At 36.2% G+C, this 25112-nt stretch overlaps 1 protein-coding gene and 1 pseudogene across 4 annotated transcripts in view; one reads left to right on the forward strand and one right to left on the reverse strand.

Moving 5' to 3' along the window:
* The window catches only part of COBLL1 (cordon-bleu WH2 repeat protein like 1), a 179284-nt gene that overhangs the window by 107056 nt on the left and 47116 nt on the right, over positions 1–25112 (forward strand). For all 4 annotated transcript variants that reach the window (XM_020990839.2, XM_078146994.1, XM_078146993.1 and 1 more), the window contains 5 exons: positions 4795–4980; positions 14790–14991; positions 19265–19493; positions 20321–20359; positions 24907–25004. In XM_020990839.2, coding sequence (XP_020846498.1) covers positions 4795–4980; positions 14790–14991; positions 19265–19493; positions 20321–20359; positions 24907–25004 — 754 coding nt within the window. The remainder of the gene's footprint in view (positions 1–4794; positions 4981–14789; positions 14992–19264; positions 19494–20320; positions 20360–24906; positions 25005–25112) is intronic.
* LOC110211510 (small ribosomal subunit protein eS25 pseudogene) lies at positions 20966–21467 on the reverse strand (annotated as a pseudogene).

Raw genomic sequence — 25112 nt, forward strand, 5'->3', positions numbered from 1 at the left:
TAACTTTTACAAGATTAAATTAATGGCATTTTTTTCAGGTTTTTTTTTCTTTTTACATTTTTTAAAACTACTTCTTCATAGCCTTTAGCCATTTATCTATTGAGAATTATTATTGTTCTTAAATATAAGGTGTCTTAGTGTGACACTAAGAGTTTGAAGGCGCAGCTAGGTGGTGCAGTAGATAGTTCTCCGGCCCTGGATTCAGGAGGTCCTGAATTCGAATGTGGCCTCAGACATATAACACTTACTAGCTCTGTGGCTCAGGGCAAGTCACTTAACCCCAATTGCCTCAAAAAAAAAAAAAGAAAAAGAAAACAGAAAAGAGTTTGAGGACATCCTCTATTTGTATCAGTTTTCAAAAACCCTTGAATATCAGGCTTTTATCAGAGAAGTTTGCTTCAAAGATTTCCCAGTTAAATGCTTCCTTTTTAACTGTATTGACTTTGTTTTCCTACAGTGTTTTAAAGATTTGGTTTTGAAATAGGTTAAATGAAAATAACACATTTCTTGAGCATTATCAAAAAATATTTTAGTTGCCACATATTGGTTCTAAGGTGTGATATTTGTACCAAGATATGACTTTTTTCTATAAACAAATGAATGTACTCTGAAAATTAGACATGTTGCTAATGCTGTACCTAGTATCTGATAGTCTGTTTTCATTTTGGGAAATACAGTGCTGACAACCACACGAGATCATTGATTCTGTTAAGTTGAAACATTTGGCTTTGAATTTAATTCTAAAAGAATGAAAGAGTAGACATTGGAATGAAGTTCTCCTTAGACAAGGAGCTTTTGTGTGTATTTCTTGTTCTTTTATGAGTTGCAAAATGATACCTCGAGTGAAAACCACTAACATTTGCATTCAAAATAATATTTATTCAGACTAAAGGACAAATTTTCAAAATTTCTATTTGGTGTATAATTAAATTTTAGGCCCAAAATCATAAATAACAGGGTTATTTGAAGTGAAAGCTACCATTTTCCACAATTCATTTGATTGACCACCAAGTCATTAAATTGACTTGAACAGGTTAAAATGTCAGTTTTAGTTGAATGAATGGAAAACATAGGGAAGTGTCATAGTGAAAAAAAAATTCAATGCTACGCCTTTGCTAGCAAGATAAGCAAGCAGGTATATAATGTGTAGGCCAACTAGGAAGCACAGTGTATACAGCACTGGGCCTGGAATCAGGAAGATTCATCTTCTTGAATTCAAATCCAGCCTGTGTGACCATAGGCAAGTCACTTAACCCTGTTTACCTCAGTGTCCTCATCTGTAAAATGAGCTGGAGAAGGAGATGGCAGATTATTCCAGTATCTTTGCCAAAAAAAAAACCTGAAATGGGATTGTAAAGTGGGACATAACTGAAATGATTGAACACAAACAAAAAAGAAATCTTATCATTTTACTGAGTCTTGAAAACTGAAAGTATAATGCCTAGAGTTGGACCCTGAGTGAGCTATGGAAAACATGAAGAAAGTCTACTGAATGAGCATATTCCATGGATCTGTACTCTCATCAATAAAAATATTTCCCTCCATTAGGATAGATCACAGCCCATCTGTGTCTTCTCATTCTGGGCAATCTTCATCTATGCCCTTTCATAAATACAACATAGAGTATCTACATCATATTCTGATGGCAAACGAGTGTTCTGTGGAATGCTGGAAGGGCCATGCAGCATTGCAATTGCTATTCCTCACTCTCAGTACATGACTGACTCACCTTTTCTTCCTTGGTGGCATCTTTAACACTAGAGGTGTCAGACATAGGATCCAGTGACTGCATGGGACTCACAACATGCTCTTGAATGAATTTAAACTGTAATTGGGAAATGTTTAACAAAATACATAAAAATACAATAAACCATACATAATACCGTAACATTTTAAAACTAAGTCAACGACATGTGCAAAAATATTTATAGCAGCTCTTTCTGTGATGGCAAAGAATTGGAAATTGAGGGGATGCCCATCAATTGGGAAATGGATGAACAAATTGTGGTATGTGAATGTGATGGAATACTATTGTCTTATAAGAAATGATGAGCAGGCAGACTTCAGAAAAACCTGGAAAGACTTGTATGGACTGATGCCATGTGAATTGAGTAGAACCAGGAGAGTGTTGTACACACTGACAGCATCATTGTGGGATGACTGACTTTGCTAGACTTAGCTCTTCTCAGCAACGCAAAGATCTAAGACATCTCCAAAAGACTCATGATGGAAAATGCTGTCCGCATCCAGAGAAAGAACTATGGAGTGTGAATGCAGATTGAAGCATACTATTTGCCCTTTTTTTTCTTCTGCTTTGTTTTTTTTCCTCTTTCTGATGGTTCCTCCTATTGGTTCTAATTCTTCCTTACAACATGACTAATGTGAAAATATGTTTAATAGGAATGTATATGTAGAGCCTATATCAGATTGCATGCTGTCTTGGGGAGGGAAGTGTGGAGGGAAAGGGAGAAAAATTTAAAACTCAAAAGCTTATGGAAGTGATTGTTGAAAATTAAAATAAATTAATTTTAAAAATTAAATGATGTAATTAAAAAAAAAAACTAAGTCAATATGTGGCCTGCAAGTACCCTTATGTGTGGATTAGTGGCCTCTGTTTTTTTACCCTGGTTTGACACCACTGTCTGTATCATTCTTCCGCTGCAAAATATTGCAGCCTCAGATGTTCTTTTCCATTGTCCTTTGGGTAGTCTGCAACTTTCATTCTTCTGAGGCTGTGGTATTACATGAGTCAAAGCTGTGTGTCATCACTAGAATTTTATTGTAGGGGAGACAACTGCCTGTATCCATGATTTCATGGACTTGGGGCATATGTCAAAGAAAAGAAATGGACTGGATAATTTTTTATTCTACCCCTGGTTCTCTTATCTGCCATTTTAAGCTGCCTCTCTGTTAGGAATATTGGTGTTAAAAGAAATTCTTTGGTAGCAGGGAGCAGCTTTGGATCATCATCAGCAGCATACAAGTTCCCAAATATATTCCAGCTTAGTTTTTTTTCTCTCCTAATATTGAATTCTAAGCTGAGATCATTGCTTGTGATAGATGTATTATTAGACTAACTCAATGGACTGCTAATACAACTGCTTGTCTTATTTTGAACATTCTTCATCCACTTGCTTTTTTCTGCATTTATTACTGCACCAATCATTTTGGGGTCATTATGGATCTTATTGAAGAGACAGTTTGAGGTTCTGGGATTTGACAACAGTTATCACCAATGTCATTCACATTGGGCTGTGGTAAGCTTGATTTGTAGGGATCCTTATTTTTTGGATTTTCAATAGAACATATGGTGGACATCTTTTGCAAGCTTGTATCTCCCTATTTTGTGTTTCCTTTGTAATGATAATCAGAGGATGCTTGAAGATCATCTCTCTTGTCGCTTTTAGCAAACAAATTGTCTCTGATGCCAGGAAGGCATTCCCTTCTTATCTTTACCTCTCTGTATTCCAACTTGGAATTCCAGTTCTAATGCCTTTGTTATCTTTAAACTATCTTGTTATGCTTATTTGTACATGTTGTATTCCCCCAGTAAAATGTAAGCTTCTTGAAAAGCAGCAACTATCTATTTTTTGTTATAGCAATGGCATCTAGCACAGTGCTTCATACATATCAGATGTTTAATAAACGTTTGAGTTGGATTGAAGAAAATCATTTACTCCTCTAGAAGTTTAACAAATTATTCTATTAAATAGAGTTGGAAAATAATATTTAAATAATTGTCTTTAATATTTTAAAATTGCATTGTTATAAAATTTGACATTATCAATCAGTATTTGATGAATGCTTCTTATTTTCCTAGTGCTGTGCTAAATGGTAGTTGTGTGTATAGCAGGTACAGAAGTTCCCCTTCCTTACTCTAAAAAAAAAAACCCAAAGTGACAGACTACCTGGAGATAGGAAATATCACATAAGAAACTATATGCTATTAACTATACTAATAATAATAACTCACATTTTAATAGCACTCCAGCATTTTACAAAATGTTTTTCCCACAACAGCTCTGTGAAATAAGAAATGCCCAATATGATCTTCTCTAAGTACAGTGGGAATTTGGATAATAAGAATAATAAGTAACAACAACAACAATAATAGAAATTTATATATGCTAGTTATTATATTATATATATTCTTGTATAGAAATTTAAGCAAAATTGCTTTATAGATATTATTTCATTTTATCTTCACAATAACCTTGGGAGGTAGATGCTATTATTTTCCCCATTTTCCAAATGAGGAAACGAAAACACAAAGAGGTTTTCCAGGGTTACACAGTTAGGAAATGTCTGAGGCTAGATTTAAACCCAGCTCTTCCTCACTTCAACTCCATCACTCTATGCCTTGAGCCACCTGGCAAGAAGGTAGGGTGGGTTGGGGGAGGGAGGGAATAAACATTTTTATAGAGCCTATTATATTCCAGGCACTTTCTTAAGTGAACCCTTTACAAATATTATCTTATTTAAATAAAGTATTACTAAAGTAGTCAGAGAAGATTTTGTGGAAGAAATGCATCTGAAAAATGAATAAGAATTTGGTTATGTTAGCAAAACAAAAGCAAGATGTTCTAGTTGGGTGTGGCACAGAGTATGGTGAGAGGGAGAGAGGCAGAGCAGCTCATTGTGTGAAAGATGAACATATTGATGCTGTTGACTTAGTATACTAAAGTATAATATTGAATTCTTATCAATGTTCAAATAATAAATATCTTAATCTAATGCTACATTAATATTGCTTATTAAATGAGTTAATATTTTTTGTTCTCTGTTTTTTGTTAGAAGAAAAACTAAAGGCAAGGCACCACTTCCTCCAGCTGAGACTAAATGCATTGATGTTTCTTCGTATGAGTTGGTAGAATCCTCTAATTTCATCATGGAGCAGAAGGAAAACATGATAGAGAAAGACATTGAGCTCTCTGTGGTTCTTCCAGGGGATGTGATCAAATCCACTACTGTTCATGGCAGGTATGCTGCAATCTAATAGGTTGCTTAGATGTGATCTATTTCAGTGTTACTAACAATTTGAGTCTTTATGTGGAGTTCCCTCATTTTGGAACTATTTTACTAATTATTTCCATAAATAAGTAGGCCATGAAATGTCTACGGAAGGATTTTTCTCTAAGTCTGTAGTGCTGTCTCTACATTGAGTTTTTCTACATTCCCAGTCAAAATGTATTCCATGCATTCAAAGCTATTTCATATCTTTTGTTCCAGACTTTAGAAACTTTAAGAGAAAAGTCCCTTTTCCAGAAAAAAGGTTTGCAGCCATGCTGGGTTTTTTAGATACATGTAAAGTGTCCTAACTCCTGCATTCCAACAACTTTGAAATAACTAAAACTTTTACTTCCCTAACTCTTCATTTAGATGTAAGATATTTCTTTCTGTATATGTAAAAATAAGCTACAAATGTGAAAAAGAACTCATAGACTTTTACCTCTGTTGAACAGTTTAGTTAATCGTTCACTAGTAGGTAGGTAAGTTAATTGGAAAGATAAAAATAAAACTTTAACAAAACAAGAGGTGAAAATTTGATGTAGCACACTAATATTCTTAAAACCCACATAACAATTTAAAAGTGGGACAAAGCCAAATCTGAGTTGCCATGCCTTTCTGACGTGGAAAATTACAATGAACAATTGGTGTTCTTGGCCTTGCCCTTCCTTTCAGCTTTAACTGCCTGAATATTATCATTGAGGGTGTTCTGAAGACATAAGCTTACTAAGCTGCCTTCATCTTAGTATATTCACGATTACAGTATATAATAAAAACTAGATGAGCAATAAAGATAGGGTACTTAAGTCTTGTTTGGGCTAGTTCTATCTAGGAGAAACATGTTCTTGAGATAACATGACAGCTTTCAGCCCTCATTTTAGGATTTATCTCTGTAATTAGGTAGAATTTTGAGTCATGAAAAGTAGATGAGAATAGGAAAGTTAAGAGGTATATTTTTCTTTTCTTCTTTCTTTCTTTTTCTTTCTTTCTTTCTTTCTTTCTTTCTTTCTTTCTTTCTTTCTTTCTTTCTTTCTTTCTTTCTTTCTTTCTTTCTATCAGACCTATGGTTTTCTTCGTGTGGGGAGTGCCGGTTGAGAAATGTTCTCCATCAATGCAGAGGAACACATCTTCTGCAGCGTATAGGGTTAATTCCTGGGACACTGAAAGGTTATGTGACTTGTTCAATCACATAGCCAGTATGTGTCAGGGACATAAGGCCTACTCTCCATCTGCTATGCCATATTACTTGGTGTAGAAACGTGTACCAAGCCAATAGTTGTCAGAGATAGAATTTGAACTCAGGTCCTCCCAACTCTGAGGTCAGCTCCTTATCTACCATGTCACAGTGCCTTAGATCACAGAGCCCTGAAAATGCCTGGTGCTCAGAGCATCAGGCCTGTACCAACTTTCACCATCACTAGGCAGATTTTTCTGAGATGGGAGAGCTAGGCCGTGGTGAGTAGGAAGGCCGCCAGAGTGCACCTGAAGGGCAATATTGTGCTCCCATTAAAGGGCAGATATTCAGAAGAAAACTTTGAAAGGTGATGTATATTACCTAAATTACATATTAAATTACCTAGGTAAGAAAGAAAATCTATTAATCTCAGTAAATGCTTGTTGACTATCAGTGCTAACAGGAGTCGATTCTGTTTAGAAGTCTACACCATCCAATTAGACTACTCCCTCCTCATTCTTAACGTCATCATCTGCTGAATTCCAGAATACTCTCCTACTTTCCTTGGAGAGAGAGCATTAGAATTAGAATCTACAAGACCTCAGTTCAAATCCTGCCTCAGACACTTAGCTGCATGACCATGGGGAAGTCACTTAACCTTTGCTTCCTTAGTTTCCTAATCTGTAAAATGGGAACAGTAATAGCGCCTCTCAGTGTTGTTGTAAGGATCAAATTAGAGAATACTTGTAAAGCACAGCACCTGGCACATAGTAGGTGCTTATTTAATAAGTACTTGTTTCCTTGAGTAAGTTCCATGGGAGTATTGAGATAGGAATAAAATTGCTGTGTGTTCTATCAGTGAACGGTGACAGGGGTGTGTGCTAGGAATTGGATTGTTGTCCTCTGTTTTCAGAGCAAAGCTGCAGATATCCAGGCTGATTCTAACCATCTGCACAGTGACTACTACAAAGCATTCCGACTTTCTTTCCTTTATTATTTTTCTCTTGTGAGTTGCAATAAGAAGGTACTGGATTTCTTTTTCTTTTTAATCTCTGTGGTAGTAGTGAAGGCTGTCTGAGAGCGATATAAGAAAAATGCTCTTCCTGGAATTGCAAGTTGTCAGAGCAGTTCTTGACCATTTATGCAAAAAAAAAGAGAAGAATTGATATCAGTGTTTCCTGCTTTTATAGACTTCTCTCTGTATGTATTCCATTTTTAAAATTCTTTTTCAGAAAACACCGGTCCATGCAATCATACCAATAGCAGTGTTAGCTACATCAGCCGCAGTAGGCACTGAGAATAAGCTAGGTGTGCAGTGCTGGATCTGGAGGCCTAACTAGGTTGAAATCCAATGCAAGAGACTTACTACCTGTTTGTGACCTTGGATAAGTCCCTTAGCCACTCTCTGCCTTATTTTCCTCAGCTGTAGAATGACATTCTACCTAGGGTTGCTTTGAAAATAAAATGAGATAATATTTGTAGTGCTTTGCAAACCTTAGAACACTATGTAAATGACACAGTGGATAAAGGCCCTGGACTTGGAGTCCGGAAGACCTCAGATACTTCCCAACTGTATGACCATACGTAAGTCATTTAATCTCTCAGCTCTCAGTTTGTTCATCAGCATAATGAGGATAATTATGCACCTACCTCACAAGAATTGCTATATGGATCAAATGAGTTAATATACATCTGGAAAAAAAAATAGTATTTTGCAAAGCTTAAGGTTCCCTCCATATAAATGCTAGCTGTTATTGTTGTTATTTGTTTTTAATGTGGGTACAAATGAGAATGTGACCAATCAGAGAAGAAGAGGAGAACTTACAACCTATGTAGAATCACAACCATGTGTTTTTCTGTACTTCTTTTTCCTTTGTTTCTAACTCAAGGCCATGCTTTCAAAAGCAGCTTCTCAGTTTAGGAAATACATGGACAGAAGAGCCATTCTACCCATATCCAAGAATACAAGGCCCTGTTTCTACCACTGTAAACCTGTGGAGGGACTTAATAGCCCATAGAGCTATAGCAGTGTATACATTTGAGGTGAAGGAAGGAGGATTGGAACCAACGTGATGCTCTTTCTTTTCCCTCTTGCCCTGCCTTAAACTGAACTTGGTTTTGTGGTAAGCAAAGTTGAGAGTGATTTATATTGTGGGATTGCACCCTGACTCTCTCATCCTTTTGATACAATAGTAGCCATAGTCTTACTGGGTAAGTATGTGATTTTAGCTAGGAATGGCCAACTTAAATGACTGCCTGAAGACCATTTCAGATGGAGTACAGTGCCATCTATTGGCTAAAAGTAGTATGTCAAAGAATTGAGTTTTGAGAGTAGGTTGAATGTGGCTTCCTTTTGGAAGAATGGATTTAAAAGTAGGGTCTGAAATTTGAGAATTTCCAAATAAAAAATAATTATAATACATTTATGTAGTGCCCATTATGTTGTAGGTGCTAAGTGTTTTATAATGATTATCTCATTCGAACCTCAACAATTTTGGAAGGTAAGTGCTATTATTAGCCCCATTTTAAAGATGAGGAAACTGAGGCAGAGGCTGAGTGACTTGCCTAGGGTCACATGGCTAGGGCGTGTGTAAGGTGAAATTTGAACTCGGCCTAGCCTATTCAGTGCACCACCTCCAAAACTTATTTCAACAATAGTACATTTGTAATGAGTATATATGAAGATGTTCTGGAAGAATTGTGAAATTATCCAAAGGATAATACAATAAAATGAAAGAAGTACATTCAGATGTGATCCTTTCATTTATTCAGAAAGCATTTATATAACACACCTATATGCCAGGCGGCATGGCATAGACTTGACTTCAGGTCCCCACCTCTAACAGGTACTAGCTGTGTGACTCTCACTAATCTGGACACATCTTTAAGCTTCAAAGTTACAAAGAAGGTGCCATTCTTCAGGGGTCTAAGAATGTTCAGTGAGAACTTTATACCTGGGATTCTTAGCGTTTTGGTTTTTTTTTTGGTCAAAGGTCACTTTTCAGAATGTTTTTAAATGCATAAAATAAAATACATAGGATTAAAAAGGAAACCAATTATATGGAAATACAATTATCAGAATATTTAAAAAACAAAAAACATATATGCCTGGTTAATACCCCAGGGTTCTATACCAGTAAGGTTACAGATATCCTGTCCTCCCTCTCTAAGCCACTATGCTAGGTGCTGGGAATACCAAAACATAATCAAAATATTACTTGGTCTAAAGAAGGTAATAATGTTTTCTATTCAAAGAAAAACAAGTGCTTAGAAAATTAAATACAAAATAGATATGAAGTAATTTCCAGAGAGAGGTTAATAGTAACTTCAAGGATCAGGATCAGCTTTCAGTATTAGGCAGCACTTTACTTCATTCAAAGGAAGGTGGAGATGCTAAGAGGGGATCTTGGTGGCACAGTAGATAGAGTGCTGGGCTTGGAGTTCAAATGTGGCCTCAGACACTAACTGTATGACTTGCACAGGCAAGTCACTTAACCCTGTTTGCCTTAGTTTCCTCATCTGTACAATGGGCTGGAGAAGAAAATGGCAAACCACTCCAGTATCTCATGCCAAGAAAACCCTAAATGGGGCCACAAAGAGTTGGACAACTAAAAAAAGTGACTGAACAACAATAACAGAAAGGAATGCTAAGGAGTCAAGTTGGGAAGGAAGTGCATTGGCAGACTTACAAGTTAGCCAGTTGGATTAGATCGAGGGAGAAAAAACTGCATGTAATAAGCCTAGAAAGGTCGGCTTAAGCTTACCTTTATGATGTTCCTAAATCTCTCACATCAGCTTAGATTCTAGACCTATTCTAATTTGCTAGAAGTGAACAGAAATTGGGCCTAATGATGGAAATGTTTAAAATTTGGAAAGGTAAAGGATTAATTTCATACCTAGTGCCCCTTGAAAACGTTGGGAGTTAAGTCAAGTTATCAACAAGCATTTATTCAGTGTTGACTATTGCCAGGCACTGTGCTAAATGCTGAGGATACAAATAAAAACAAAAAGAGAGCCCCTGCTCTCAAGAAGCTTATTCCCAAGTTAGAGAAGACAACACAAAAGAAGAAAAGGTGGAAGAAGGTACCCATGCAGAGGAGGCAAGGTGGGGAAAAAAGCCTAAAGAGTCAGGAGCAGAGCCCACGGAATAATGAAGGAGCGAACATGGTGGAACTGGGTCCTTACTTCAGCTAGAGATTCTGGGAAGAAGCTACTAATCTGAGGAATGGGCCGTAGTGAAGGAAGGACCTATCAGGGGAACAACGGCATGCTGGGTGTGGTGGAAAAAGAAATCTGGAGAGTCAAGAGCCAATCAAGAAATGAAAGGAGTAAGAATTTATATTATGTGTGCTAGTTATTTTGTACCTGATTGAGGAGGCAGGAAACTGTCTGTGTGAGTATCTGATAAGACTGATAAGGTCAGAGGAATGTAGACTTCCTAGTAGTGTGGTCTTGAGACTCCTGTAGCCTTGCCTTCTCTTCTTCCAGTGTCAGCTTCCTGCAACAGGATCCTTCTGGAGAGGGGCAGTACTGTTAACAGTAACAACAATGACAACAGCATTTTATGTTGTGCCTCCTATATATGAGGCACTCTGCTAAGTACTTTACAAATATTACCTCATTTGTTCTTCACCATAAGATAGTTACTATTATTACTATTATTATCCTCATTTTACAGTTTGGGAAACTGAGGCAGACAAAGGTTAAATGACTTGCCCAGGGTGACATAGTTACTAAGTGTCTGATGTCAGATTTGAACTTGGGTCTTTCTGACTCCAGGCCTAGGGCTCTAGCCACTCCTTATAGCCAGACCTTATAGAGAAGTTGCTAACTTGGATCAGTCCTAGGTAATTTCCTCACTAGAGACTTCCCTAAACCCGTGGTATCAAACTTAGTCTGAAAGAAGGGCCACTATACTGTACATGAAGATCTCTACTCTCAAAGAGCTTATATTTTATCAAGGAAGACAAGGTGTAATGCATGCATACACATATACGTATGTATGTGTGTGCATAACACAAGCACACACGTAGAAATGTATATGCAAGGGTGCATTCATAAATGTTTAACAACTGGCTTTCAGGGTTGGGGGGGTAAAATATCAGCACAACACATTTTTAAATTTAATCTGTATTAACATTTTCTCCATCATTTTCTTAAGTCTAGACAATCAACAAAATCAATCAAGCACTGATTTGTAGCATTTGCTAATTTCTGGGGTATAAATACTCAGACCGAATACTTAATGATTGGCTCTCAAGCCAGTTCAAGCTAGCTCCAACATCCCCTTGTATATAGTGCGTGAGGATAATTTCCTCAGTGAATTCCCTAGAAGTCACTGTTTGCTAGAACATTGATGTCAAGCTCAAATGTAAACACGCCACTAAACTGTACATAAAGATCCCTACAGCCCTCGTGTTGACTTAGAAAACCACACACTAATGGTATCTGTGTTCTCTTGCATTTTTGAGTTCTTTTTGTTAAATATTTCCAGATTGCGTTTTAATCTGATTACTTGAGAGTGTTGCTGCCTGCTGGCTGTTTGACACATTTCTTATAGACCATTGAAATTCCAAGTTTGTTAGCCTTGTCTTATAGACTATGAATTTTTTTAAAATTTAAACAAAAAAAAAGAAAATATTAAAATTATGCATCATATCTTTGCTCTTATAGCTTTCTTTCTTTCTTTCTTTCTTTCTTTCTTTCTTTCTTTCTTTCTTTCTTTCTTTCTTTCTTTCTTTCTTTCTTTCTTTCTTTCTTTCTTTCGCTAGGCAATAGGGTTAAGTGACTTACCCAGGGTTACACAGCTAGTGCGTGTTATGTGTCTGAGGCTGGATTTGAGCTCAGGTCTTTCTGACTCCAGGACTGATACTCTATCCACTGTGCCACCTAGCTACCCCACTTATAGCTTTCTTTGAATGAGAGTTGGTGGCTTTGAAATGCTGTCTTGAAAGAGACACAAAACAGGTTATTTTGCACATACTTGCAATACAGATGAAGTTTCTGAAACACAAGCATCCACTAAATAATATCTTTCATGATAAATTTAGAAAGATCTTTGGGTATTATCACTATGGATCCCTGTAATCATAATAATTTATCATCCATATTTTAAAAAAATAGTATCTCTGTAGGAGTAGACCTATGTTACTCCTCTCTTTAGAAAATTTCAATTCTCTGTGGCTTTGAAGTAAAAATAAAACTCTCTTTTGGCATTTAAGGCCCTCCACCAGGGTGAGTGTGTAGCTACCTTTCTGATCTTATGCCTTACTACTCTCTTCATGAACTCCACATTCCAGGCAAATGGGACTAATAATTGTCCCCAAAATTCAACGCTCCATCTCCAGTATCAGTGTTCCCTCAATCCATGCCCTGCACATGTAATGTAGTCCCTTAATTGCATTTCAAAAGCCTTACCTTTTACTATGATTCAGCTTAGATGCCACATCCTCTGAGAAACTTTTCTTAATTGCCCCAGTGTTCTTGGTACTAGACTAGCCACATAACCTTCTTCCTCCTAAGAACTTCTAGAGTCCTGTCACAAATAATTCCCCTCCTTACTCTCCCAACCTGACATTTCCTGCCTCCAGACTGATTCCTGAGGACCATAGGCCAAAACAGTGGCCGGGTCTCTGTTCGTGAATGCATCTCCTGCCTCCTGATGTAGCTCCCAGACTCCTCAGGATATACTTCTTCTTTCTTATGCCTGCCATGAGGCAGGCTTCCTAGTCCCTTACAGTACACAGCCAGACAGCCAGAAACGAGGTTCAGCAACTTGAGGGATAACCTAGAACCTTTGAATCACCTGCCTTCTTCAGTGGACCTCCCCCTACCCAGTGATAGTCTTCTTGGGTTCTTGCAATCGTAGTTAGCTTAGTCCTACTCTCTTCTTGCTCTTCCCTTTGCAGAATTGAAACCTGAGACTGCCTATAAATACTCCCTGCCCCAACCCATCCAGCTGTACATTCCATCATTTCCCATTCCACCTCAACCCTATATCCCAACTCCAGGCCTGTCTTCCCCTTCCATGGTGTCCTCTGGAGTTCCTGTTCCATAATTAACAAATTTCTCACGTTTAATCATCCTTTCTCACTCTTCACTCACTAAGATGTAGCATCTCTCCTGACGATGATGCATCCATGGCCGTCCTTTTCTATACTAGTTGCACTCATAACCACAGTCTCGCTGGTCCACTGTGAGACAATCAGAATACTAGCCCATTGCTTGAGGTTTCCATTTCCTTTATTGCAGTCACTCAGCACCCTCTCTTCCTTTGAGATTCGTGCTATCTAAACTGATCACCCCGTCCAGTCTGGGTAACCATTATCTACCAAACCCCAGGACATTGTCCCTTCTTTCTCAATGTTTCTTTCTCAGAGTTAATGCTTGACTCAGCCTTCCTCTCTGCCCCAGTTCCTTTCCTTATGCCAGGGGACTTCTGTACACATCAAATGAGATAATATGTGAAGCACTCTGAAAACCGTAAAGCTGTATGTAAGTGATAGCTATTACTGTCTTCATCATCATGGTTGTTATTATTAGTGTAAGTATTGATGTTCCCTCAAATGCTCTAACTCAGCAATTCCTCAGCCTATTTAAGTCCCAGAACTCCTTGTTTACCTCAGCTACACACAAGCTGTTATTGTTGAATTGTTTCAGTTGTGTCCGACTCTTTGACCCCTCTTTGGGATTTTCTTGACAAGGATACTGAAGTGGTCTGCTATTTCCTTCTGCAGCTCATTTTACAGATGAGGACCTGAGGCAAACAGGGATTAAGTGACTTGCTGAGGGTAGCACAGCTATTAAGTGTCTGAGTCCAGCTTCATACTCATGAAGATGAGTCTTTCTGATTCCAAGCCTCATGCTCTATCCATTGTGCCACCTTGCTGCCCCAACTAGTCCAGCTAGGAAATAGTCACATCCTTAATCCTTACAATCACTTACAAGTATTTCATTTCCATGTGTATGAACTCAAAAATCTCATTACTTGGTCATAATATTTTATCATTCTACTTTTTTTCCCTATGTGTTATGAACCTTAACTGCATTCTTCATTCTCATCTCGACTTCCAGTGCCTCCATCTCTCAGTATTTTCCTAGGTCCTTCCTTCCCATTTCTGATCCTTGACTGTTCAAAACTCTTGAATCCCTTACCCTCTTGGCCTTTTGCTGACCACAAGCTGCTAAACCTCAACCATTTGTTTCCTTTTGCTTCTGCTCACTCTTTAGTATGTTTTCATTGCTTTTGCATTTTGTTGCTTGGATATAGAAATGACCTCCTGTTCCACTACCATGGCTTCTGAAATGGATAAAACAAGGGATTCTGCAAGGCACAGATTTTTAGAGAAGTTAAATGACTCGTCCAGAAATGGTGGTTAAGCCCAGGTTTTCAGATCTGGTGCACTTCCTACTACATAACCTCATTATTGACTTAGATATCTTGCAAAGTTTAAGATGCTTTTTACCTCTATGAACTCAGTGGATCCAAACCTGGCCTCTTTATTGTAGGCATGATTAAACCTAAAGCAGGCTCTGAAAAAAGTATGATTTTCAGTGGTCCTTAGTAATGACTATGTTTTTGGTGATCATAATTTTCCCTATTTTACAGCAAACCCATGATGGATTTGTTAATATACCTTTGTGCACAATATCATTTAAACCCATCAAGCTATACAATTGACCTGTTATCAGTGGGAAAAACGCCAATTAAATTTAAACCCAACACACCAGTTGGAATGCTGGAAGTGGAGAAAGTAATTCTGAAACCAAAAAATCTGGATAAGAAGAAGCCTACACCAGTGATACCGGAGGTAAGAGCTGTCATTTCGATTTTGATGTCATGCTGTAGGTGAGGAGAAATGTCATACTGTGCATGGTTGATTTTCAGTCATTAATAACACTTTATTATAATTTAATTGAAAACAAATTTGGTGAATGGAACGTGACTAAAAGGTGCTATCAAGTCTTCAGAGTATAAACTACTGGGGGAGAATTGTTACTGAGAGGCCCAGATCAGATTATTCTTTGCCAGCTTTTCAAATTAGTTATATTACAAACATTTTCATTTAAGAAAAATAAAAAGTTAGTATTTACTATTCTAAAACTATTGGAAATAGTATTCATTTAAATGTTTAAGTAGATAAAAGGATAATTTTTTGATAAAACAATTATAAACTATAAATTACTTTCAGGGTGGGCTATTCTATTGTATACATAATTCTTTATTATATGTTTTTAAAAGTTATATTTCATGTCAGTGACCTTTTTTGTATTCATTTTCTGGGTCAATTCAATCAATTTCCCTGGACAATGAGATATAGGGATATACAGAATACAGAAAATCTAGTGGTCATTAACTATGTAAATCTATGTTACTTTGTGGAACACAAAATTTCATATATTAAATATAACATTCACAGGATAAAGCTTATGGTATGGTCTTTATTACTCGATAAACATAATATCACTATTTTAAAAACTTTTAAGTTTCCTTCATTTTTAAGAAGGTGAGTTTATTTTTAAATTAAATTTTGTTGGTGCCTTTTCTCTTTCTGTATCATATTTGTTTATAGATATATCCCTTCACCACCTCTTGTAACTAAGATTTTGAAAAGAAAGAAAAAAGCAAAACTAACCAACACGTTGAACTCTGACAATATATAAAATATTTCGCACTGATAGTTCACTCACTTCTGCTAGGAGAAATGAGAGGTTCATTTTCTCAACTCTTCTCCAATCCAAGCTGGATTATTAAAATTAAACAGCATTTTATTTCATTCTTTTTCTCGCCATTTATATTTTGTACGGGGTGTATGGGGTATTCAAGGAGGTCTAGCACTTCTGGTGTGAGTCCTTATCAGGGCTGCTCATCCACTTTTGGTGTTTACCTGGTCACCCAACTCTCACCTGTGGCTCCAAGAAGCTGTAGTATGAGCAGCAGCCACACCCCAGTAAATGATTTTGACAGACAGGATGAAACAGGTTGAGGATAACTGATCGCTGGACCAGACCAAGTATATACAGAAGAAATAATCTGTGCTGAATACAGTACAGTTTCAACATCACTGAAGAATTAATTTTCAGGATTAATTTTTGAGGAGGAAAGTTTTATGAAGTATTATTAGCAAAAAAAATTGAGCATATCTCAGCAATTATAATTTATATGCTTGCTTTCTCATCTCTACGAAATGTTTATGAAGAATGGCAAAAACACTAAGCAAAATAGAAATAGAATGTCACTTAATTAAAATAGGGTGATTTGTCCTTAATGACCAAGTAGGATGCATAATTGGATCCATATCCATACCTTGAGGGGCAGCTAGGTGGTACAGGGGATAGAGTGCTAGGCCTGGAGTCAGGAAGACTTGGGTTCAAATGTGGCCTCAGATACTTACTAGCTATGTGACCCTGGGCAGTCACTTAACCTTGTTTTCCTCAGTTTCCTCATCTGTTAAATGAGCTGGAAAAGGAATTGGCAAAACACTCCATTGTCTTTGCCTAGAAAACCCCAAAAGGGGTCACAAAGTGATGGACATGGCTGAAAAAAACAAAAACCAAACTGAATCCACACCCTTATAGCATATGTCAAAATAAATTCTAACTGGATCATCAATCAAAGCATATTTTTGAAACCTTGTAAAAACTGGAAGGAAAAAGAATCATATACTTCTCAACTATGGAGAGCATAGATTACTAAATCAATTCAGTTTAACAAATATTTATGAAATACTAATTATATGTTAGATACTTGGGACAAAAATAAAGCCATACATGTTTTCATACACAAATGAGTATAGTACAAAGAAAATTGAAGTGGGAGAAAATGTTAACAACACAAGGAGTCAAAGAATCACATAGAAGGAGGCATCTGAATCCAGCAAGTATTTGACACAGAAGAAAATGAAGTTTAAAAGTCTGTCTTATGAGAAAGTCTCCCATCATGTGAGTTTTTTTTTCTATTTGAAAAACAGCTTTGAAAGACTTAAGAACTCCAATCAATGCAATGTGTCACCATGTCTTCAGAGGCTGTACAATGAGGCATGTTACCTGACTTTTGTCAGAGAGATATTGGACATAAGGTGCAGAAAGAGCTATACATTTTTGGACTAGGGGGAAACAAAGATCATGTGAGAGTCCTTTATAGGTGCAACCAGAATGAACTTTAATTGATCCTTTCCAGTATAAGAGATGCACGTGCTTGCCAAAGGTACTCAGCAAGTCATGAAGGTGATGATATGCACAAATTGTTTTCTCTGTGCTTTGTAGATGGTATTGTGATTTTTCCATTGGATCCCAGTATCCTAAGGCTTCTTCAATGAAATATCAATGGCTACTCAGAGAAATCAGTCTAGTCTGCATAGGAAAGAAAAAAACCCAAAAAACCAAATAAATAAAGATTGTTCTTTTACTTTATACTATGACATGAAATTAAATTGTCAAGCTATTTTTTATGAGCATGTATGCAGTGAGCTATACCCAGGATGGATTAAGATAATCATACTCAAATATAAATAAATACAAATAAAGATAACTCACAATTAAATATAAATACAGATATGTATAAAATGCTAAGCAGTTAAATTAGAATGGAGACCTCATATAAATCTATCAATTAGTAAAGCATTAGCAAAATATGTATTTCTTGAATAAAGAATAGAAAAGAAGTTTACCTTTTTATGTTTTCTAATTTTAAAATAATAACATAAAAGAAACAAGGTAACTCATCAATTGATCTTAGACTTTGTTGAATCAATCAATCAATCAATAAACATTTTACTAAGGGCCCACAATGTACTGAGGAAAGAAATATATCTTATAGTTTGATTCTAAAATACTATAAATTATACTAAATTGATATCATTTGGTTTAAAGACTCCTGTAGAAGTAGGAAAAAAATTGATCAAAATAACTTTTAGATGTTGACATAAAATTAGTCTTAATTATGTATGAATATTGCTAGGAATATGAATTCTAGGTTTCCAGGTCATTGAAATTCATCCTTGTTCTTTTATCGGTTTTTAATTTTACTATGGCTGCTAGGTGATGCAGTGGATAGAGTATTGGGCATGGAACCAGGAAGACTCATCTTCCTGAGTTCAACTCTGGCCTCAGATACTTAACTAGCTGGGTGACTCTGGCCAAGTCACTTAACCTGGTTCGAACATGATGGTTCATCATGTATAAAATGAGCTTGGAAAGGAAATGGAAAACCACTCCAGTATCTTTGGCAAGAAAACCCCAAATGGAGTCACAAAGAGTTGGACATGATTGAAATGACTCAACAACAATCACAAAAACATCACTGTAACTTTAATTTTTTAAAACTTTATTATTTTTATTAATTTATTTTGATTTATCAACAATCACTTCCATATGCTTTTGAGTTTAAAATTCCCCCCCCCTCCCCACCACCCTCCCCAAGACGGCACACAATCTGATATAGGCTATACATATACATTCCTGTTAAACACATTTTCATGTTCCTGATGTGGTAAGTAAGAATTAGAACCAGTAGGAGGAACCACCAGAAAGAGGAAACAAAATTCAACAGAAGAAGAAAAAGGCTAGCATATAGTATGCTTCAATTTGTATTCAAATTCCATAGTTCTTTCTTTGGATATGAATAGTATTTTCCATCACGAGATCTTTGGAGATATCTTAGATCCTTGTATTGGTGGGAAGGGTTAAGTTTATCAATATTAGTCATTAGACAACGTGGCTGTTATTGTGTACAACGTTCTCTTGGTTCTGCTCACTTCACTCAGCATCAAATCATGCAGATCTTTCCAGGTTTTTCTGAAATCAGCCTGTTCATCATTTCTTATATCACAATAGTATTCCATTGCATTCATAGACCACAACTTGTTCAGCCATTCCCCAATTGATGGGCATCCTCTCAATTTCCAATTCTTTGCCACTACAAAAAGAGCTGCTATAAATATTTTTGTACATGTGGGTTCTTTTCCCATCTGTATGATCTCTTTGGGATATAGCCCTAGAAATGCTATTGCTGGGTCAAAGGGTATGCACATTTTTATAACCCCTTGGGCATAGTATAATTTTAATTTTTATATTTTATTTTAGCAAACTGTACGAGTAGTGATAAACTACAAGAAAACACAGAAGACAGTTCTGAGAGTTAGTCCACACGCATCCCTTCGAGAACTCACCCCCATTATCTGTAGTAAATGTGAGTTTGACCCTTTACACACCATATTGTTGAAGGACTACCAATCTCAGGAGCCTCTTGATCTGACTAAGTCCTTTAATGACCTTGGACTACGGGAACTCTATGCGATGGATGTCAGCAAAGGTAAGACTATTTTGTTTCATTTGATAGTTGATACATTATGTGTTTTCTCTACTTCTTAACTGGTAAATTAATAAAAGTCTGTAGGACAAGAAAGTAAGGGAAACTGAACGACAAAAACATTACTGATTTCATCTCATGAAACTGGAATAAGAAACTGAATTTCTCAGTTAAAGTTGATCATTTCCATTTCTCATCAACCTAAAATTTTTTTGGCTAAAAATGGAATAGCTAACACAGCTTCTTAGATTTAAACAGGAAAAAAATGGAGTAACATCTTGTGAATTCCTTGTTCTCCTAATAAAGTGTGAACTGCTATTGACTGACTGAAGTCCCATCTGTATTCATTTATTTCATTTAAGCTTAACAATGTCATGTTAAAAAATGTCCTAAACCTAGCATCTGACATAAATTGGTTAAAAAAGATGATTTTTTTTTTATACTTGGAGGCCTATAAAGAAGTATTCCATGCAACTTTAACACATGGCAAGATAATTTCATATTGTAAGATTTGAAGATTTTTAAAGCATGTTGGTTTGGCATGCTTTAGAATAGTTTCTTAATGTATAAATGCAGGCATATGTTTTCCTAATAAATACTAATACTATTGTTTGGATTTATAAAATAATTTTTGTTTTTTTATCCTTTTGAAGGAAATAAATTTTGAAGAAAGAAAACAATTATTCTGCCTTTAGAAAATATTAACACTTTCCCTAAGACGGTGTTAAGATATAATTTACACCCCTTTCTTTGTCACAGTAACATTTTGAACTTGAACAAACATCATCATTATAGTAAACTCACCCTTTTTTTATCCCCTCCCTCTATAGCTCCTTCTGTTACTGACTTCAGTTTATCATCTTTACAAGGTAAGAGCTATAGATTTGGGTTTTTAATATTACACACAGTAGGAAGAGTGTGTCACACCGTGATATTTCTACTTATTGGTCACTGGGTAAATTGAAAGTGTGTCTAAGCTCTAGAATACCTGCTGAGCTTTCACAAATTGTTACCAACAAGGGCACAACCAGCATAAATGCTCTGGTAGCTTATGGATTTTAATTTAGAATAGCATTGATTTCATTCACTCAAATGTGCTTTCAAAAGTTACCACTCAGATTCTGAAAAATGTGTTACATACATTCTTCTCGCTTTCTAAACTTGCTATATTAGAATCTCAGAGCTAGAAGGCACCTTCAAGGTTTTCCGGTCCAGGCTACTATGCAGTTCAGGAGCCCTGCTGACAATATGCTTGATAGATAGTTAGCCTCTTGTGGAAGAGAGCTCGCTACCTTACAAGGCACACCATTCTCTTTTGGGAACAACCTGAATTGTTAGGAAATCAACCCTTTGTTACTGCTTCTAATTCTGAGAGATTGCAATACAGTAAGAAGAGATAAGAATTTGCATGGAAAGTATCACCCAGAACATCTGGTTGGCTGGACAGTTTGTGCTATATTCTCAGCAAGTTTAACTTCTTTTTTTTTCCTAGTTCAATAAGTTTATTTTTGAAAATGTACACAAATGTTGAACCATTTCATGCATCTTCAGCAGCTGGAGCATCTCCACCCTTGGTGTTCCTGGTATAGATCACTTGTGCCTGTGTTTGGAAACTAGCTTAATTAGACCGTTACTGAGCAGTTCCTGGAGGGCTGCCCAGGCTAGAGAGCCCCGGATCTTCAGTCTCTCGGAGACTACTGCAGGGGTGATAAGTTTATAGTTGGGGACTTCCTTGCAGAGTTTGTCGTAGGTTGCTTTGTCAAACAGAACCAGATTGTTGAGCTTGTCCCGAACTTTTCCTTTGGACCACTTCTTCTTCTTAGCTTTGCCCCCAGACTTGTTCACGGGATCTTTGTCCTTCTTGGCTGACTTGCCAGCATCTTTCTTCTTCTTATCGTCCTTGGGCGGCATGGTGAGGCTCCAAGAACTCCCGCTGCTGCCGCCTCCAAGCTAAGATGTCGGATAGAAAGCCAAGTTTAATAAACTTCTATGTGTCTTCCAATTTATCCTCACCCAAATGCTTTCTACTATTCATCCTTTCTCGGGCTAATGGGTACCTGTGTAATTTACCTGAAATCCCTACATAAATTGGTATATTTAAGAGAAAGCGTTCTAAAATGAAAAGCAAATGCTATTTTTCTTTCAAAGGTGAATTATACAAAATAATTTTAGTGCAAATTTTTTAGATCATGTGGCTTGGTGGACAAAGGACAAGCTTTGACTTCATGAAGACTTGGGTTCAAGTCTATACAAATGTGTGTACACAAAGTGCCTCTGTACACATGCTGGCTAATTAACGATAAGCCAATCACTCAGTTCTTAGTATTCCAGACATATTACTAAGTGGACAGAAATTTTTTCTACACTGGGAGCTCTCCTACACTGACAAACTTACTGGTTTGGATGTATGAATTAAGTTATAGAATAGAATTAGTTTCATATGGAAGAATTTTAGTTTTTTATCCCCTTTTGTGTATCTAGGAAATCATCCTGTTCCAACCAGATGAGTGAGAACAATTCAAAACATTTTTTTAAGCAGAAAGAAAGGAAAAAAATATTAACACCTTGGGGAGAATCTTTTTTGCTTTTCTCTTCAAAAATGTTTTATAATGATAGCAAAAATACTTTGTTCTTTTTTGCTAGAAAGTAAGACACTATAAGCCCCGGCTTTTTCATCTGTGAAACTGGGTAAGATGATCTCTCAGGGACTCCTTGATCTCAGTTCATAATTTGAGAAACACAGTGAATATAGATATTGATAATCAGTACCCATGAAAACTGTAAATTAGAAAGTTTTTGTTGTAGATCATTTCACACATCTTCTGCTCTCACCTTCACTCTTCCCCAAACCTCATTTGGAGACTAAAGGGCATAGTGTAGATTACCTTAATTCAAGTGGTTGGTAGCTTAGCCAACATCAAGTATAGATGAATTTGTGGTCTGTTGAAAAGACAATTAGGTTTAGAATTCCAAGTATTGTTCAGCTCCTCTCCCCCTATTGTTATTTCTTCTTATCACTACCATGGCCCCATAGGAAACTCCCTACAAATATTGCCCAAGAGTTTGCTTTAGGAAAAAGGTAAGTATTAGAAACTTGGGACCCCAGTTCTGTGTTAGCTATGTCCTCCATTTACCTTTAAGTGCTTTATGGTAACTTCTATTATACTTCTACACCACGCTTTGTGTTGCTAAAGGTTAAATACTAATTGTTCTGTCCATAGGTACAATCTGTGAGTAATGGTAGTTGCCCCACTAGGAACCCAACTGGTCAGTTCCAGTTGGGCAGTTCTGCTCCTTCCTTTTTTCCTTCTTTCCTTCCTTCCTTCTATCCATGCTGGCTTAATTTTTTTTAAAAGTTTCTGAGATGTATCATATAAATAATATAAATAATATTTAGTTTAGTTATTACTCATTGTCAATAAACTTAGTATGTAGAACAATTAAGAGCATTGGAAAGTAGGGAACAAATTCCTTTTACATCACTTGAAATCAGATTTTAGAATACTTTATTAGACAGTGATATCCAGTGAGAAACTCTTAATGTTATAGCCCTCCTAGCTTGAAGATATGGAGCCCGAAAAGGAAAGTCATGATGATGTTCCAGAAGCTGAGAGGGTGAATGGTAAAATTCATGTGTATTGAGTAGAGCTAAGGAGCAGAGAAACTGCCAAGTGTTCTTCCTCAGCTCCCCCCCCAAGTTTTACAAACTCTTTTCTCATTTTTTCCCTTTCTGTCTCTCTTTATCTTATCTCTCTCTTATCGCCTCTTGTTCCTTCCTGTGTCTTTATTTCTCTTCCTCTGCCTCTTTCATATTCCCCTTTTTTCTCTCTCAGCCTTCTCCCATGTTTGTTTCTTTTTTAATTAGTTGACCATGATATTTAATTTTTTTATTTGCTGTATATAGCAAATAAACTTTATTTCCTGTTATTGATTTTAAAATAAGATAATAGAATGTCTTAGATTTTTTTTAAAAAAAATACCCACTCTCTTAAAAAAAAAATACCAAAACTCCAAACCCTAACTCTCAGTGAGGTTGTTTAACTATCATATGGCCACTTTTGTCAGAACTTCTCAATAGAAGAGTTACCAATCTGAGAGAAAGGAAAGGCTATTTTGTAATATTTTAGGATAAATTATCTCTAAGTAAACTGAAGCAAGTATAACTTTTCCAACAAAGATTATTTTTTAAAGTGGCAGAGTATACATGTCCTGCATTTCAGATTATAATTGAACTTTGTTTGGAAAGTCTTCATTTATTGCTAACAGATTGTTACTTTTTCATAATTAGGAAACACCTTTACTGTTTTGTAATTAGGGGGTAGGGTGCTGGTGACTTTATTAAAATCAAATTTATTGTTAAACTGAAAATAGAGAAGATATGCATCTCTTCAGATAAAGAAAGTTCATAGGGAAAAGTATCAAGGATTGAAGTAGGTTGGTCATTTGGAAAAGTATGTAAGCCAAAGCATCCATTTTAAATTGTCTTTAATGCTGATGGCATCCAAAGTGCTTGGCATCCATCAGTAGTTAAAAAAGCATGAGAAAAACCATCAACCAATCCCCCTCATCACCTGTTATAAATCTTTTGCTTGAACTTTGTACCTGAGGCTTAATGTAATTATTGTTTTAAGACCATATTATCACTTATAGCTTTTTTTTTTGAAAGTTTAAACACTTAAAGTCATTTGGCTGGGATGGTGTGGCTACTGAAGTGGTTATGGATTTTCCAAGAGAAGCCATGCTATGTGATTTTTATAAATATCATGCAATGGAGATTTTGGAGAATACTAATAGACCTAGTAAACATAAATTTTTGTTGTTGTTATTGGTGAGGCAATCAGGGTTAAGTGACTCACCCAGGGTCACACAGCTAGTAAGTGTCATATGTCTGAGGTGGAATCTGAATTCAAGTCCTCCTGACTCTGAGGCCAGAGCTCTACCTACTGCACCACCTAACTGCCCCTAAATACATCTTTTTGAAAAACTAAGAAAAATATGGGGTGATATATAAATATATCCTGTATAGACCTGGACAAATTTTATTATTCTGTAATCAAAGTCTCTTAAAATTTAAGAAGCAAATAATAATAACCATGAAGCTTCTTGAACAAGTGTTCAGTAATAATTTGGATTCATGTGTTTTGCAGAACAAAATGTTATTTATAGTAGTTTAGCTATGAGCCAAAAGCATAAATGAAAAGGAGAGAAAAGTAACATAATTGACACTTTTCAAGGCCCAGTTAAAACAACTTTTTGGCATTTACCTTCTTAAGATTTTTAGTTATTATTGAATGTATACATATTCTAAAATGGACAGTAAGAAAAAGAAACCTAAGGAAAAGGAGGACTCAGATAATGAAACAAAAATGAAAAAAATGAAAAAAAAAGAGTAACATGTCTTTTTTTTAAATTTTAGACTCCTGCCAAATATCTCAAAACCTAGACACTATGAAAGAAAAAGAAAATAAAAAGTTTTTCAGCTTTTTTCAACGTAGCAAGAAAAAAAGGGAACAAGTAAGCATTTTTAAAGTTAAAGATGTACTTTGTAATGTTACTTATAAACAAATTTTTGTACTTTATTTTCTGAAGCTTCCCTAATACTTATGGTACTTTCCTTCCAAC

Source organism: Phascolarctos cinereus, unplaced genomic scaffold (genome assembly GCF_003287225.1).
Source record: "Phascolarctos cinereus isolate Bilbo 61053 unplaced genomic scaffold, phaCin_HiC Scaffold_726;HRSCAF=1367, whole genome shotgun sequence".
NCBI classification, from domain to species: Eukaryota; Metazoa; Chordata; class Mammalia; order Diprotodontia; family Phascolarctidae; genus Phascolarctos; species Phascolarctos cinereus.